Source organism: Salmo salar, chromosome ssa05 (genome assembly GCF_905237065.1).
Source record: "Salmo salar chromosome ssa05, Ssal_v3.1, whole genome shotgun sequence".
NCBI classification, from domain to species: domain Eukaryota; kingdom Metazoa; phylum Chordata; class Actinopteri; order Salmoniformes; family Salmonidae; genus Salmo; species Salmo salar.
The window spans coordinates 36,947,520-36,965,923 of NC_059446.1; the positions used below are offsets into that span (position 1 = coordinate 36,947,520).

The 18,404-nt window shown below is 44.1% G+C and overlaps 1 protein-coding gene across 1 annotated transcript; it reads left to right on the forward strand.

Annotated features, from left to right (window-relative positions):
* The first annotated feature begins 895 nt into the window (after window positions 1-895).
* Window positions 896-17,402, forward strand: xkrx (XK related X-linked). Its single transcript, XM_014199755.2, has 3 exons — window positions 896-1,892; window positions 14,978-15,237; window positions 15,328-17,402. The coding sequence occupies exons 1-3, from the start codon at window positions 1,543-1,545 to the stop codon at window positions 16,176-16,178; spliced, it is 1,461 nt and encodes a 486-aa protein (XP_014055230.2). The 5' UTR covers window positions 896-1,542; the 3' UTR covers window positions 16,179-17,402.
* The last annotated feature ends 1,002 nt before the right edge of the window (window positions 17,403-18,404 follow it).

Here is an 18,404-nt window from a genome sequence, read left to right on the forward strand (position 1 = left end):
AATTTAAAATACTACTTAAGTAGGTTTTTGGGGTGTCTGTACTTTACTATTCATATGTTTGACTACTTTTACTTATACTTCACTACATTCCTGAAGAAAATAATGCACTTTTTACTCCATACATTTTCCCTGACACCCAAAAGTACTCGTTACACTTCGAATGCTTAGCAGGACAGGAAAAGGGTCCAATTTACGCACTTCTCAAGAGAACATCCCTGGTCATCCCTAGTGCCTCTGATCTGACGGACTCACTAAACACAAATGCTTTGTTTGTAAATGATGTCTGAGTGTTGGAGTGTGCCTCTGGCTATCTTTAAAAAATGTAAAATAAAAATATGGTGCCATCTGGTTTGCTTAATATATGGAATTTGAAATGATTTATACTTTTACTTTTGATACTTAAGTATATTTTTGCAACTACATTTACTTTTGATACTTAAGTATATTTAAAACCAAATACTTTTAGACTTTTACTCAAGTAGTATTTTACTGGGTAACTTTCACTTTTACTTGAGTCATTTTCTATTAAGATATCTTTACTTTTACTCAAGTATGACAATTGGGTACGTTTTCCATCACTGCTGACACACCATTTCATGGATCCACCATCCAGGTAAGATTGTACAGTGAAATATAAGTATCACCCCAAAGCAATTCTGAATTCTAACACATCCACAGTGCGATTTCAACTGACCTTTTTTGTTGTTGGTCAAATTAACTAATTATTGTATTGTGTTGAATTTATATAACAACGTTGGACCATTATCTAGTCAAAATATGTCATAATTCCACTATTTTTATCCATTTGCATCACTTTCAATTGTGAACCTCTATTTTGAAGGCAGATTCCACAAGTGTGGCTAATCGTTATTGTTGCTAGCTTCGCATAGATGTGAAGTTAGCAGCAATAGCAAGTTCAGACACACCTGCTTTCTTGTTCAGTGGAGGAGCTAACAAAAACATTCACTTTTGCATTTCCTCAAGTTTTCAATTGGACTCGACAGCGAATGGATTGCTTCAGTTTTGATTATGGTACAACAGTCGACTTTGCTTTGCAACAAGTAAATGTGGGTACTGAGCCCATCATTTGCAGGCAGACATCAGCGGCATGACTTTTGCATTGCGCTGGAAAATGTATTTGCCGATCTTTGAGATTGTGGGAGTATGACTCGTATTTACACGTATGCGACAACCACTGGATTCGATTTGGAAGACTACCCTAGAGATACTATATGGGTGGTAGCTTATTTTGTATTTTTTGTATTGTGGCCACGGGTGGCAATGCCACGTAATATAGGCTATTGATACACAAAGGAGTTATTCTTGTTGTGTGGGCGAAAGGACAGGACCTACCGCAGAAAACATTGAAGACGTTGTCTAACAAACTTGATACATTCATGAATGATAACAAACTGAATTGCTTTGTTGCTGGATAAGGATACAATCTGACACTTGGCAAACACTTGGAAACTACACTTTTCTTTGAGCCATCCGTCAGCCCTATAGGTCTCCATTGTCTGACATTGTTTTAGTCATTGAGCCATGGAAGAAGAGGGCGAGCCAGTCGTAAATATCTCGGACGTCGAGCAATTCCCCCAGGAATCCCCCTCTGAAAACGGAGTCATGTTGGTTGTGAACCACAGTAACATTCAACCCCCTTTCAGCGTGGTGTTGGCCACTTTGTTGTATTGTGCTGAGTTTGTCTGCGCGGCTGTGCTTTGCAACATGTACCACAAGAGCGATGACGACACCTGGATGGGGTTGACCATCACCTTCATGTTGGTGCCCGCTGTATTGACGCAATTGGCGCTGACATTCATTCATAGAGACTTGGGAAGAGACCGCCCACTGGTCCTCTTCTTGCATCTACTACTCCTGGGCCCACTCATTAGGTAGGTATGGTGCCGAGTCATCACAGTGCTGAGTAGTAGCCTAATGTAATGCGTGTTGTACTGCCTTTAGCCAAGGCCCAGGCTTTCGTGGTACAGGGAATAGAGCTCTCACCTCTGGCCCCCGATCAGCTGTTCTCGCTCCCTACATTGGTGGGATCATTCTGGTGCTCTCTCGGGTAGGATGCTGGGGAAGCGTACCAGTTGACAGGTGGAACTGTGAGTGAGGAGACTTTTCGAATGAGAGGGTAATATGTAAAATGGCTTATATAGGACTGTTCTACTGCATCAGGGACTAGAGCAGTTGACTGCACCGCAGGTTCATATACTTTAGTCCCCAGTGAACTCTCTTTCCCGCAACAGCGCTGCAGGCCTTCTAAGAAATGCCTCTGTGGAGAGTAAAATGCTCTACAAGGTTAAGTCACTTATCCTAGAATCAGGGCAGTATTTTCCCGTCTCTTCAAACCTGTTTGACCAGATGCGAAGTGGGTCAAGGTTAAGATAGACCCTCTCATTTACACCTCTGACAGACATGTGACTCAACGCAGCCTACTGTAGATACAACTGCTAATTTGTCAACCCACTTCTAAATGGGTTAACTGCCACTGCCAGAGGTGTATTCATTATGCAGATTCTGTTGCCAAACGGAACAAAACGGGAAAGGCCCTACCTGAATTTGTCCAATAGAAACTCACATTTTCATCTGTTCGGTTCCTAAACGGTTTACGTAATGAGTATACCCCAGGCATGTGACAATTCACAATGAGATCAACCTCAATTTTGAGGTAATTGGTATTCCGAATTGAATCTTAGTTTAGATCAGACACATTTTTTCATTCGTTTCACATACAGCTGAAGTCGGAAGTTTACATACACCTTAGCCAAATACATTTAAACTCTTAAACTCAGTTTTTCACAATTCCTGACATTTAATCCTAGTAAAGATTCCCTGTTTTGGGTCAGTTAGGCTCACCACTTTATTTGAAGTATGTGAAATGTCAGAATAATAGTCGAGTGATTTATTTAAGCTTTTATTTATTTCATCACATTCCCAGTGGGTCAGAAGTTTACATGCACTCAATTAGTATTTGGTAGCATTGCCTTTTAAACTGTTTAACTTGGGTCAAACGCTTTGGGTAGCCTTCCACAAGCTTCCAACAACAAGTTGGGTGAATTTTGGCCCATTCCTCCTGACAGAGCTGGTCAGGTTTGTAGGCCTCCTTGCTCGCACACGCTTTTTCAGTTCTGCCCACACATTTTCTATAGGATTGAGGTCAGGGCTTTGTGACGGCCACTCCAATACTTTGACTTTGTTGTCCTTAAGCCATTTTGCCACAACTTTGTAAGTATGATTTGGAAGACCCATTTGCGACCGAGCTTTAACTTCCTGACTGATGTCTTGAGATGTTGCTTCAATATATCCACATCATTTTCTTTCCTCATGGTGCCATCTATTTTGTGAAGTGCACCAGTCCCTCCTGCAGCATAGCACCCCACAACATGATGCTGTCACCCCTGTGCTTTACGGTTGGGATGGTGTTCTTCGGCTTGCAAGCCTCCCCCTTTTTCCTCCAAACATAACGATGGTCATTATGGCCAAACAGTTCTATTTTTGTTTCATCAGACCAGAGGACATTTATCCAAATAGTACAATCTTTGTCCCCATGTGCAGTTGCAAACCGTAGTCTGGCCTTTTTATGCGGTTTTGGAGCAGAGGCTTCTTCCTTGCTGAGCAGCCTTTCAGGTTATGTCGATATAGGACTCGTTTTACTGTGGATATAGATACGTATGTACCTGTTTCCTCCAGCATCTTCACACGGTCCTTTGCTGTTGTTCTGGGATTGATTTGCACTTTACGCACCAAAGTACATTAATCTCTAGGAGACAGAACGCATCTCCTTCCTGAGCGGTATGACAGTTGCGTGGTCCCATTGTGTTTATACTTGGGTACTATTGTTTGTACAGATGAATGTGGTACCGTCAGGCAATTGGAAATTGCTCCCAAGGATGAACCAGACTTGTGTAGGTCTACAATTTTTGGGCTGATTTCTTTTGATTTTCCCATGATGTCAAGCAAAGAGGCACTGAGTTTGAAGGTAGGCCTTGAAATACATCCACAGGTACACCTCCAATTGACTCAAATTATGTCAATTAGCATATTAGACGCTTCTAAAGCCATAACATCATTTTCTGGAATTTTCCAAGCTGTTTAAAGGCACAGTCAATTTATGTAAACTTCTGACCCACTGGAATATATACAGGGAATTATAAGTGAAATAATCAGTCTGTAAACAATTGTTGCAAAAATTCTTTGTCATCCACAAAGTATCTGTCCTAACCGACTTGCCAAAACTATAGTTTGTTAACAATACATTTGTGGAGTGGTTGAAAACGAGTTTTAATGACTCCAACCTAAGTGTATGTAAACTTCCGACTTCAACTGTGTCTAATTGGCTGAAATGACACCAATCATAGCTCTCATTTTGTTTTGGTGTGAAATGCACACGCTTTGAAGGCTCTAATACTGACATTTCTGTAAAGCACTCTTTTACCCCATGACAGTTAAGGTTTATCTTTGTGTCTAGACCTGTTGAGCAAACCGTGAGTCATTTGTCACTGGTGAATTAAGGTTAAGGTGGAGTCTGGTTGCCGTTTCAAAACAGAGCGTATCTGAGTGATACTGTTGGTTAACTTTGGTGTGTCAACAGAACCTTGGATTTTACAATTTGATCACTGTAGGCCTAGTAGATAGCTGTGGGTGTGGCCCGTAACACTGTAAGAAGTAGGCCTTCAGCATGTTGACTTTACCTCTGCATTGCTTACCGTTCCGGTGTACAGATTTAAAAAAAAAATACCCAGCAAAGCAGAATAACGGTGTTTCGTATTTCATTTCTGTGTTCAATCTTTTCAATACCGCAACAAGGACTGCCTTGAATCTGCGAGGTGAATGTGCTCCATTAGAAGTGAAGCGTGATTATCAGCTATGTGGGTGAAATATTCAAATATCTGGAAGAGCCTAGGACTGGAATGTGGAAGCAGTTCAAGTGTCACATCACTTGAGATTTCTCTAAATGTTATATATTGGAAGACAATAGATGGTTGTATTCTAATAAACACCTTATATCTACATACAGTGCCTTTTTGGAAAGAATTCAGACCCCATTACTTTTCCCACATTTTGTTATCAAATCTAATCACATTTTATTGGCCACATACACATGGTGAGCAGATGTTAATGCGAGTGTAGCGAAATGCTCGTGCTTCTAGTTCCAACGGTGCAGTAATATCTAACAGGTAATCTAACAATCCTCCAACAACTACCTAATACACACAAATCTAAAGGGGTGAATGAGAATATGTACATGTAAGTAATATGAGCGATGGCCGAGCGGCATAGGCAAGGTGCAATAGATGGTATAAAATACAGTATATACATGTGACATGAGTAATGTAAGATATGTAAGCATTATTAAAGTAGCATTATTTAGAGTGGCATTGTATAAAGTGACTAGTGATCATCCATTTATTAAAGTGGCCAGTGATTGGGTCTCAATGTAGGCAGCAGACTCTCTGAGTTAGTGATTGCTGTTTAGCAGTCTGATGGCCTTGAGATAGAAGCTATTTTTCAGTCTCTCGGTCCCAGCTTTGGTGCACCTGTACTGACCTCACCTTCTGGATGATAGCGATGTGAACAGGCAGTGGCTCGGCTGGTTGATGTCCTTGATTAACTTCTTGGCCTTCCTGTGACATCGGGTGCTGTAGGTGTCATGGAGAACAGGTAGTTTACCCCCGGTGATGCGTTGTGCAGACCGCACAGTTGCAGTTGCCGTACCAAGCTGTGATACAGCCCTACAGGATTCTCTCGATTGTGCATCTGTTAAAGTTTGTCAGAGTTTTGGGTGACAAGCCAAATTTCTTCAGCCTCCTGAGGTTGAAGAGGCGCTGTTGTGCCTTCTTCACCACGCTGTCTGTGTGGGTGGACCATTTCAGTTTGACTGTGATGTGTACGCCAAGGAACTTAACTTTCCACCTTCTCCACTGCTGTCCCTTCGATGTGGATAGGGGGGTGCTCCCTCTGCTGTTTCCTGAAGTCACCGATAATCTCCTTTGTTTTGTTGACGTTGAATGAGAGGTTGTTTTCCTGACACCACACTCCGAGTGCCCTCACCACCTCCCTGTAGGCCGTCTCGTTGTTGTTGGTAATCAAGCCCGCTACTGTTGTGTCGTCTGCAAACTTGATGATTGAGTTGGAGGCATGCATGGCCACACAGTCGTGGGTGAACAGGGAGTACAGGAGGGGGCTGAGCACGCACCCTTGTGGGGCCCCAGTGTTGAGGGTCAGCGAAGTGGAGATGTTGTTTCCTGCCTTCACCACCTGGGAGCGGCCCGTCAGGAAGTCCATGACCCAGTTGCACAGGGCAGGGTTGAGACCCAGGGCCTCCAGCTTGATGATGAGCTTGGAGGGTACTATGGTGTTGAATGCTAAGCTGTAGTTACAGCCTTATTCTAAAATGGATTAAATAAAAAATAAAAATGTCCTTAGCAATCTACATACAATACCCCATAATGACAAAGTGAAAACAGGTTATTAAAATTTTTGCAAATGTATTAAAAATAAAAAACAGAAATGCCCTATTTACATAAGTATTCAGACTAGAGGTCAACCGATTATGATTTTTCAACGGCGATACCGATTATTGGAGGACCCCCCCCAAAAAAGCCGATACTGATTAATCGACCGATTTTTTTTTATTTCAATTTTTATTTAATTTTTTTAGATTTTCTTTATTATTTAAAAAAATTCTCTCACTATATATATATATATATATATATATATAGAATGAGAATGAACAATGAACACTTATTTTAACTTAATATAATACATCAATAAAATCAATTTATCCTCAAATAAATAATGAAACATGTTCAATTTGGTTTAAATAATGCAAAAACACAGCATTGGAGAAGAAAGTAAAAGTGCAATATGTGCCATGTAAGAAAGCTAATGTTTAAGTTCCTTGCTCAGAACATGAGAACATATGAAAGCTGGTGGTTCCTTTTAACATGAGTCTTCAATATTCCCAGTTAATAAGTTTTAAGTTGTAGTTATTATAGGAATTATAGGACTATTTCTCTCTATACCGTTTGTATTTCATATACCATTGACTATTGGATGTTCTTATAGGCACTTTAGTATTGCCAGCCTAATCTCGGGAGTTGATAGGCTTGAAGTCTTAACAGCGCTGTGCTTCATGTATTGCTAAGAGCTGCTGTTTGAATGAATGCTTACGAGCCTGCTGTTGCTTACCACCGCTCAGTCAGCGTGCTCTATCAAATATCAAATAATATACTTAATTATAATATAATAAACCAACAGAAATATGATCCTTTGGTCATTAATATGGTAAAATCCAGAAACTATAATTTCGAAAACAAAACGTTTATTCTTTCAGTGAAATACAGAACCGTTCCGTATTTTATCGAACGGGTGGAAACCGTAAGTGTAAATATTACTGTTACATTGCACAACCTTCAATGTTATATCATAATCTGTTAGGAAGAAATGGTCTTCACACAGTTTGCAACGAGCCAGGCGGCCCAAACTGCTGCATATACCCTGACTCTGCGTGCACTGAACGCAAGAGAAGTGACACAATTTCCCTAGTTAATATTGCCTGCTAGCATGAATTTCATTTAACTACATATGCAAGTTTAAAAAATATACTTGTGTATTGATTTTAAGAAAGGCATTGATGTTCATGGTTAGGTACATTATTGCAACAATTGTGCTTTTTTCGCGAATGCGCTTTTGTTAAATCATCAAGTTGAATCAAATCAAATCTAATTCATTTATATAGCCCTTCTTACATCAGCTGATATCTCAAAGTGCTGTACAGAAACCCAGCCTAAAACCCCAAACCGCAAGCAATGCAGGTGTAGAAGCACGGTGGCTAGGAAAAACTCCCTAGAAAGGCCAAAACCTAGGAAGAAACCTAGAGAGGAACCAGGCTATGATGGGTGGCCAGTCCTCTTCTGGCTGTGCCGGGTGGAGATTATAACAGCACGTGGCCAAGATGTTCAAATGTTCATAAATGACCAGCATGGTCAAATAATAATAATCATAGTAGTTGTCGAGGGTGTAACAAGTCAGTAACACAAGAGTAAGTGTCAGTTGGCTTTTTCATAGCCGATCTTTGAGAGTATCTCTACCGCTCCTGCTGTCTCTAGAGAGTTGAAAACAGCAGGTCTGGGACAGGTAGCACGTCCGGTGAACAGGTCAGGGTTCCAGCAGGTCTGGGACAGCAGGTCTGGGACAGGTAGAACATCCGGTGAACAGTTCAGTGTTCCATAGCCGCAGGCAGAACAGTTGGAACTGGAGCAGCAGCACGGCCAGGTGAACTGGGGACAGCAAGGAGTCATCAGGCCAGGTAGTCCTGAGGCATGGTCCTAGGGCTCAGGTCCTCCGAGAGAGAGAAAGAAAGAAAGAGAAAGAGAGAATTAGAGAGAGCATATTTAAATTCACACAGGACACCGGAAAAGACAAGAGAAATACTCCAGATGTGACAGACTGACCCTAGCCCCCCGACACATAAACTACTGCAGCATAAATACTGGAGGCTGAGACAGGAGGGGTCAGGAGACACTGTGGCCCCATCCAATGAAACCCCCCGGACAGGGCCAAACAGGTAGGATATAACCCCACCCACTTTGCCAAAGCACAGCCCCCACATCACTGGAGGGATATCTCCAACCACCAACCTACCATCCGAGACAAGGCAGAGTATAGCCCACAAAGATCTCCGCCACGGCACAACCCAAGGGGGGGCGCCAACCCAGACAGGAAGACCACGTCAGTGACTCAACCCACTCAAGTGACGCACCCCTCCCAGGGACGGCATGGAAGAACACCAGTAAGCCAGTGACTCAGCCCCTGTAATAGGAAGTAGGCTGTGATTCGATGGTAAATTAACAGGCACCTCATTGATTATATGCAACGCAGGACAAGCTAGATAAACTAGTAATATCATCAACCATGTGTAGTTAACTAGTGATTATGTGAAGATTGATTGTTTTTTTAATAAGATAAGTTTAATGCTAGCTAGCAACTTACCTTGGCTCCTTGCAGCCACAAGGTCCTTTTGATGCTGCACTCGCGTAACAGGTGGTCAGCCTGCCACGCAGTCTCCTTGTGGATTGCAATGTAATCGGCTATAATCGGCGTCCAAAAAGGCCGATTGCCGGCTGTTGTGAAAATGCCGATTAATCGGTTGACCTCTAATTCAGACTGTTTGCTATGAGACTCAATGTAGCTCCGGTGCATCCAGTTTCCATTGATCATCCCTTGAGATGTTGTTACGACTTCCACCTGTGGTAAATTTAAATTGATTGGACATGATTTAGAAAGGCACACACACATCTGTCTATATAAGGTCCCACAGTTGATAGTGCATGTCAGAGCAAAAAACCAAGAGCTCCGAGACAGGATGGTGTTCGAGGGACCGATCTGGAGAAGGGTACCAAAACATTTCTGCAGCATTGAAGGTCCCCAAGAACACAGTGGCCTCCATCATTCTTAAATGGAAGAAGTTTGGAACCACCAAGACTCTTCCTAGAGCTGGCCGCCGGCCAAACTGAGCAATTGGGGGAGAAGGGCCTTGGTCAGGGAGGTGACCAAGAACCGATGGTTACTCTGACAGAGCTCCAGAGTTCTTCTGTGGAGATCGGAGAACCTTCCAGAAGGACAACATCTCTGCAGCATTCCACAAATCAGGCCTTTATGGTAGTGTCCAGATGGATGCCACTCCTCAGTAAAAGGTAAATGACAGCCCGCTTGGAGTTTGCCTAAAGGAAACAAGATTCTCTGGTCTGATGAAACCAAGATTGAACTCTTTGGCCTGAATGCCAAGCGTCACGTCTGGAGGAAACCTGGCACCAACCCTATGGTGAAGCGTGGTGGCAGCATCATGCTGTGGGGATGTTTTTCAGCAGCAGGGACTGGGAGAATGGTCAGGATTGAGGCAAAGATGAACAGAGCAAAGTACAGAGAGATCGTTGATGAAAACCTGCTGCAGAGCGCTCAGGACCTCATACTGGGGCGACGGTTCACCTTCCAACATGACAACAACCCTAAGCAAACAGGCAAGACAACGCTGGAGTTGTTTCGGGACAAGTGTAAATGTCCTTGAGTGGCTCAGCTAGAGTCCGGACTTGAACCCGATCAAACGTCTCTGGAGAGATCTGAAAATAGCTGTGAGGCGAAGTTCCCCATCCAACCTGACAGAGCTTGAGAGGATCTGCAGAGAAGATTGGGAGACACTCCCCAAATACAGGTGTGCCAAACTTGTAGTGTCATACCCAAGAAGACTCGGATGTAATCGCTGCCAAAGGTGCTTCAACAAAGTACTGAGTAAAGGGTCTGAATACTCGTTTTTTCTTTTTAATACATTTGCAAAATTGTCTCATCCTGTTTTTGCTGTGTCATGGGGTATTGTGTGTAGATTGGGGGGGGACGGACTATTTAATCCATTTCACTGCAGACACCCTGGTTCGAATCCACGCTGTATCACAACCGGCCGTGATTGGGAGTCCCATAGGGCGGCGCACAATTGGCCCAGCGTTGTCTGGGTTTGGTCGGTATAGGCTGTTATTGTAAATAAGAATTTGTTCTTAACTGACTTGCATAGTTAAATAAAAAAATACAATAAAATACCCATGAGGACTCAAGGCTGTAATCGCTGCCAAAGGTACTTCAACAAAGTACTGAGTAAAGGGTCTGAATACTTATGTAAATGTGGTATTTACAAAAAAAATTTTTACTTGTGTTTGCTTTGTCATTATGGGGTATTGTGTGTAGATTTATGAGGGGGAAAAAAACAATTTAATCAATATCATAATAAGGCTGTAAAGTAACAAAATGTGGAAAACGTCAAGGGGTCTGAATACTTTCCGAAGGCACTGTATATGTTCAATTCAAAGGGCAGGTTTGGCGTGACCTCTGACTCTACTAGCTCCACCTTTTATGACAAATCAAGTGACTGACTAGCAGGCATTTTCCAAGCCTGCACAAGGCATGACACTGTTTACAGCCATGCTCCCCCACTCCCTCACTGTAGCAGTGCTGATCAGTGAGAATCAGACCTTTTTTATTTGTTTGTTTTCAGAAGAACTAGATCAAGGTTCGGTTTCAGGGTTTTTCTGCTACAGCTACACAGTTCTATAATTGTACTCTGGAGGGTGGCTTGTTTGGGGATGTTTTGAGGAAGCTACGTATCATTCCCGTCCTGACATTTTCCTGCCTTAAACCATATTTGGTTTCTAAGTGAACGGTTAACTGTGTCAAAAACAGATGCACTAGATAAACAGCTGTGCTTTAATTCCAGTTACTCCCACAGACCACATCTCCGCTCTGGGCTGATCTGTTGTGCACTTCCTGTGGAGCATGGTGGATGATGTCGTCATCATCATCAGATCATCTGCTGTGTCGGTGCAATTCAATATTGCACGTTGCCTAGCAACTCCGCCCAAGGGTTTGAATGTTGATGACTGCACGGCTTGCTTTACCAAGTAACAGGCAAGGACTAGCTCACAATGTTGTATCCGTCTTGTAACTCACATGCTCACATGTCAATGAATGAACACACAGTAAAGTTTCACAAGCAATGTAGCTTAGAATCTTTCTAAGATAATACTGTATGTTGACAAGATGTCACATGGCCAACTGGGAATCTCTGTATAGTGTCAGGTTAGTTCCCTGCTTGAGTGACCCTTGTCACAGCTTGTCTAAGATAATATAATTATCCCCCGAGGCAGAGGTAGCTACATACTTAGTCACTACTCTCCCTGTCCCATCATGCAACTCTGAAAGTGTTTACACACAGTGAGGAAAGGTTGGTGTCTTGATGTCCTGTATTCTGAAATGCTAACTTAGTGCAAACACTCAAAGAAATGGAATTTGTCCAAAGGTCAAAATTGATCTTCTTTTTAGCACCAACGTCTCTTGTGGGTGTTATGTCAAAGCACTGTTAAGCGTAACAGGGTGAGAAATCTCTACTGGACCTTTTAAGGAGCATGTTGAAAGTATTTCCTGATGATAAAACCGCCAATGTGACATTTTCTATGAAAACAAAAGACGCAGTTGCTTGAACTGCAGCCCATGCCTTAAAGCAGGGTTTCTCAAATCCTGCCCACAACTGGCAGCACCCAAGTGATCATAAATTCGGAGCACTGGTGCACCTGACCCGTTCGTAATGCCCATGGGTCAATTTGGTTTGACATTTGATATCCCTATGGGGCTAGTTGGGGACCATCATTAAATTACATGGGATAATATATAAAAATGTCAATAGCTCCAAATTTCAATGACAAACCTCAAACCAACTATAAATTGTAGAAATTCATATACAAATATTGAAAGTATTAAAATACACTATTTACAAAAGTATGTGGACACCCCTTCAAATTGGTGGATTTGGCTATTTCAGTGACACCTGTTGCTGACAGGTGTATAAAATCGAGCACACAGCCATGCAATCTCCATAGACAAACATTGACAGTAGCATGGCCTTACTTAAGAGCTCTGTGACTTTCAACGTGGTACTGTCATAGAATGCCACCTATTCAACAAGTCAGTTTGTCAAATTTCTGCCCTGCTAGAGCTGCCCTTGTAACTGTAAGTGCTGTTATTGTGAAGTGGAAACGAACTAGGAGCAACAACGGCTCAGCGGCAAAGTGGTAGGCCACAAGCTCACAGAACGGGACCACCGAGTGCTGAAGCGCATTGCGTGTAAAAATAGTCTGTCCTCGGTCGCAACACTCATTACCGAGTTCCAAACTGCCTCTGGAACCATGCGCAATGCCGAGTGTCGGCTGGAGTGGTGTGAAGCTCGCCACCATTGTACTCTGGAGCAGTGGAAACGCGTTCTCTGGAGTGATGAATCAATCACGCTTCACCATCTGGCTGTCCGATGGACGAATCTGTGTTTGGAGGATGCCAGGAGAACGCTACCTGCCTGAATGCATAGTGCCAACTGTAAAGTTTGGTGGAGGAGAAATAATGGCTAGGCCCCTTAGTTCCAGTGAAGGTAAATCTTAACGCTACAGCATACAATTACATTCTAGACGATTCTGTGCTTCCAACTTTGTGGGAACAGTTTGGGGAAGGCCCTTTCCTGTTTCAGCATGACAATGCCCCCGTCCACAAAGTGAGGTCCATACAGAAATTGTTTGTCAAGATCGGTGTGGAAGAACTTGACTGGCCTGCACAGAGCCCTGACCTCAACCCCATCAAACACCTTTGGGATGAATTGGAACGCCGACTGCGAGCCAGACCTAATCGCCCAACATCATTGCCCGACCTCACTAATTCTCTTGTGGCTGAATGGAAGCAAGTCCCCGCAGCAATGTTCCAACCTCTAGTGGAAAGCCTTCTCAGAAGAGTGGAGGCTGTTATAGCAGCAAAGGGGATACTAACTCCATATTAATGGCCATGATTTTGGCATGAGATGTTTGAGCATGTGTCCACGTACTTTTGGACGTGTACTGTATGTGCTTCATGAAAATATTGTCCCATTTACATTGTGTAACATATTGAAATGGGCTATCCAATGTCAAACCGCACCAGCCAGCTGAAGCTATCTAGCCATCTAGCCTAGGTGACTTCAAGACACACAACTTGAAAACAGTGTAACCAGGTCATCTAGAAGGTGAGTGACTAACTGTGAACTGTTTTGACAGAGTGAATGTACAAACATTTGCCACTTGCGAAACACACACACACATTACACCCCCCCCCAAGACAACTAATTTGGCTTCAGTCATGGCCACTGCATTTCTTAATAACCAAACTAAAAAACAAGACCAAAACAGGAAGTTCAGCCCCCCCCCTTTTTAATGTAGTTCCTTATTGCATGTGTGTTTTACTTTGCTCTTTTTACAAGAACTTGTACTATAAGCTGAGAGCAAAGTGATTTTTATGGCCTGGGAGTGATTACCTGGCAGTAGGCACTTTGCTTCAGCCAATGGTACCATTAGATGCTGCTGTTACATCGGGCATATTGATTCTGCCAGCCAATATTTTTCTCAGCCATGCTTTTTACTGTAAGTGAAATGCATTTAGTCTCTTAGTCATTTTTTTTCAGTGCTGGCTGGCTGGCTAGACTGACTCAGCACTCATTCTCAGATGCATTATGATGCCAAATTTCCCTGGAAGTAAATCAGTCTTGTGCCTGCTACTGCTCTCCATCTGTAGACCTTAGTTTCATGATTGTGCAATCAGACAAGATGGCCTCGATTCTTATGCATAGGCTACCAGTATAGTAGTACCACTCGAGTGATGAGGCAGCTTGTGGATGGCACAGAGCGCCTTCCTTACCCCTCCTTTAAATGTCTCACAGTTCAGCGAGAGTTGAAGTCAAAGACGAGGGGCGGCATGTTTTGGTTATGCACCGCAAGGTCACAGCCAACGTGATTCAACCAGCACCACAACAGCTGAAAAAACACAGCGGCTGAAAATGGCTGACGGACTGTATGCCAGAGGGCTCTCGTAGCAGCACACAGCTGAGCTGCCAGGAAGTGAATCCTAGTAGTAGCTAGCCTGTCTGTGTGTTCTCTCCCCTAAAGCCCATGTCCAAAGTAGGAGCTGTTTTGGTCTGAAAGACAACATTCCAGCAACTGTGTGATTTACTAGTTGAGTGTGGATACATTGGATGTTTATTAAGTGCCTTGTGTACAGCTAACCCCTGCACTGGTGCTAGTCAACGTAAACAGACGTAAAGGAGAGCTACACCACATGTTTGTCAGTGAACAGTGAAAGCATTTACCTCTGGGAAGAGAACACACCCTTCTTAGGTTTCAGTGCTATATCAGTCATGCAAAGGCTGTTACATAGACTGCCCTCTGGTGGAGTCATATATATAAATGTCACATATCATGTCTTCAATTTAAATGTGAAGAAAAATATGATATTTATTGAATGATAATACAAACCCTTGACTGAAAATAAACAAGACAATGTTTTTTTGTTAGCCTGTATTGCCCTTTGGTGGTTATGTGAAATTGCTCCATTTTCAATGGCCCTCTTCTATCCTCAGGTGTTTCGAGGCTCTGATGGTTTATTTTAAGGCAGGTAAAAAGGAGGAGCCGTACGTGACCATCTCCAGGAAGATCAAGCTGAAGAAAGACCAGGGCACGCCCATGGAGTGGGAGATTGGCCACTCAGAGCGCAAGCTGGCCACCCACCGGAACGCCTTCAAACGCACCGCCGTCATCCAGGCCTTCCTGGGCTCTACCCCCCAGCTCACCCTGCAGCTGTACGCCACCATCCAGGAGAAGTACTTACTCCCCATCAGAAGTAAGAGTTCTCTTGATGGCATTAATGGTGAATGCTGTATGTCTTGTTTTGGAGGGTCTAACGAGTGCTTTGTCTCTGTGTTCATCCCAGTGACTCTGATGATTATCTGCCTCATCTCCGTCACCTACGGGGCCCTGGTGTGCAGCGTGCTGGCCATCAACATCCGCTACGACGACTACAAGGTGCGGCTGCGCCCGGCCGCCTACCTCTGCATGATCCTGTGGCGGGTCCTGGAGATCGCCACGCGCGTCACCTCCCTGGTGCTGTTCAGCACGGCGCTCACCTACTGGGTGATCCCCGTTGGCCTAGGCAACCTTCTTTTCTTCTTCCTGCTGCCCTGGGTCGAATTCTGGGCACGACGCGCCTCGCTGCCCGACAACGTGGAGAAGAACTTCAGCAAGCTGGGCACCACAGTGGTGTTGTCGCTGGTTACCTTCCTGTACGCCTGCATCAACATCTTCTGCTGGTCGGCCGTGCAGCTGGACCTGGGTCACCGCGACCTCATCGAGAAGAAGCAGCGCTGGGGCCGCCTGGCCGCCTACTACGGCGGACGCTTCCTCGAGAATGGCGCGCTCATCACCCTCTGGTACTTCCACAAGTCGGACTTCTACGAGTACGTGTGTGCCCCGTTGCTGGTGGCTCAGCTGCTCATCTGCTACAGCCTAGCCGTGCTCTTCATGCTACTCTTCTACCAGTTCTGCCACCCGTGTCGGCGCCTCTTCAGGCACAACGTGCACGACTGCCTGGCCTGCGTCTGCTGCTGTATCTGCTGCCGCAGGGGTGGGGGGAGAGAGGGGCAGGGGCAACCCAATTCCTATTCCACCACTGCCACCATGGTGCTGGTGCCATTGGAGCAGCCAGAACTGCAGCCCCCCGACCTAACCCGCCAGCTGGTGGAGCGGGAGACGGCCATCATTGAAGACATAATGGAGGCGGCTTGAGAAGGCCCCATGTGATGATTTGATGATATGGGGTCATTGCGTGGTGCAGCTACTGAACTAATGGCTATGTACACTCAGGACTGTTATACTGTGAGTGGTGCAGATGAGACGGACAGAGCTGCTTGTTCTGCACTGCGGTGCACAGAGGGCAAGTTGGTCCCAAGTGGTTAGCTAAGCGCATTTGAAATTGGTACCATGATTTTATCGATTCTCCTCATTTTAGAATAACACGTGCATGCAGAGCTTCTGGGCTCAAAAAGATCAGCTGTGATATAGACAATTTTGCATCGCTGTTGTTGAATGGGCATACTGTACAGGTAGAGAGGCAGTGGGCCACGGGAGACCAAAGGATGTACTGTGATAAGATATGCCGCCGTGATGCTCAAAGGCAGACTTGAGAAAAGCAGCACGGGGGTCAGATACAGTGGGGCCAGTTGTGTAGAAACATGCGGCCTCGGTCCGACTTGCCCTTTAAACTGGGACTTCCCCTGCATACCTTCTCAGGGGTTTACTTAATGAATAAACCCAACATGTTGCATTGGGTCTCTTTCATCCACACATCAAAGCCCATATGTAACATGAAGGAAATGAAAGGTCAGATGAAATCCGAGCTATCTTCCTCAAACCCCACTCCACCCAGCGTGTATTTAATGAACGGTTTGTATTGTTAGTACCTGGCCTTTTTTGTTGTTGTCGTTGCCTTTTGTGCACAGTGTTTAAAAGTCAAGCTCAGTGAGTCATGCCGTGTTCACGCGCTAGTCGGGAACTAGGAAACTCAAAATGTCCAACTTGCTTACTGGTTGAATGCGGCACGACTTACAAGTTGGACATTTCAGAGTTTTGTAGTTCCAACTAGCACATGAATGTGGCAATAGACATTGATCATTTTAAAGAACAAATGGGTTAAAGAGACAATGGAGATTTGATGTAATCACACACATTGTAATTGAGATGCAATTCACAACTGTTTACGTTCAATGATGCCTTTCCGGTAGTCTGAGTACCAGTCTCTTTACCTAACGTTCCACTCCTTGCCACTCCTTGTCATTGCCAATTGGGATTAGCTAAAGAGACTGGTACCCAGGCTACCTTAATGGTATCTTATGTCTGAAATATTAAATTCCATTATTAGTCTGCTTTTTAAGTGTATGGTCTGTTCAATAGCATGTTAAGTGCCTTAACTACTGCATTATTACTTGAATAAAAAAGTTATTGAATACTAAATGCTGTAATATAAAGAAAACACATTTTTATTTTACCAGTAGTATCCTATATGGACTTTCCAAAAACCATGTACAGTGCATTCTGAAAGTATTCAGACCACTTGACTTTTTCCACATTGTTACGTTACAGCCTTATTCTATAATTGATTCAATTGTTTTTCCCCCCCTCAATCTGCACACAATACCCCATAATGACAAAGCAAAACAGGTTTTAGAAATGTTAGCAAATCCATAAAAAAAAAGACAAATAACATTTATGTAAGTATTCAGACCCTTTGGTTGAAGCACCTTTGGCAGCGATTACAGTCTCGAGTCTTCTTGTGTATGATGCTACAAGCTTGGCACACCTGTATTTGGGGAGTTTCTCCTGTTCTTCTCTGCAGATCCTCTCAAGCTCTGTTAGGTTGGATGGGGAGTGTCACTGCACAGCTATTTTCAGGTCTCTCCAGAGATGTTAGATCAGGTTCAAGTCTGGGCTTTGGCTGGGCCACTCCTGCGTTGTCTTGGCTGTGTACTTAGGGTTGTTGTCCTGTTGAAAGGTTAACCTTGACCCCAGTATGAGGTCCTGAGTGCTCTGCAGCAGGTTTTCATCAAGGATCTCTGTACTTTGGTCCGTTCATCTTTGCCTCAATCCTGACTAGTCTCCCAGTCCCTGCCGCGGAAAAACATCCCCACAACATGATGCTTCCACCAGGGATGGTGCCAGGTTTCCTCCAGATGTGACACTTGGCATTCAGGCCGAAGAGTTCAATCTTGGTTTCATTAGACCAGAGTCCTTTAGGGGCCTTTTGGCAAACTCCAAGCGGGCTATCGTGCATTTTATTGAGGAGTGGCTTTCGTCTGGCCACTATACCATAATTGGTGGATTGCTGCAAAGATGGTTGTCCTTCTGTTAGGTTCTCACATCTCCACAGAGGAACTCTGGAGCTCTGTCAGTGTGATCATCGGGTTCTTGGTCACCTCCCTGACCAAGACCCTTCTCCCCCGATTGCTCAGTTTGGCT

Bases quoted from the DNA above. Each gene is read 5' to 3' on its own strand.
- xkrx (XM_014199755.2), top strand. From the start codon at position 1,543: ATGGAAGAAGAGGGCGAGCCAGTCGTAAATATCTCGGACGTCGAGCAA. The intron at 1,893-14,977 runs GTAGGTATGGTG...TTCTATCCTCAG, and splicing joins CTCCTGGGCCCACTCATTAG to GTGTTTCGAGGCTCTGATGG. The intron at 15,238-15,327 runs GTAAGAGTTCTC...TGTTCATCCCAG, and splicing joins GTACTTACTCCCCATCAGAA to TGACTCTGATGATTATCTGC.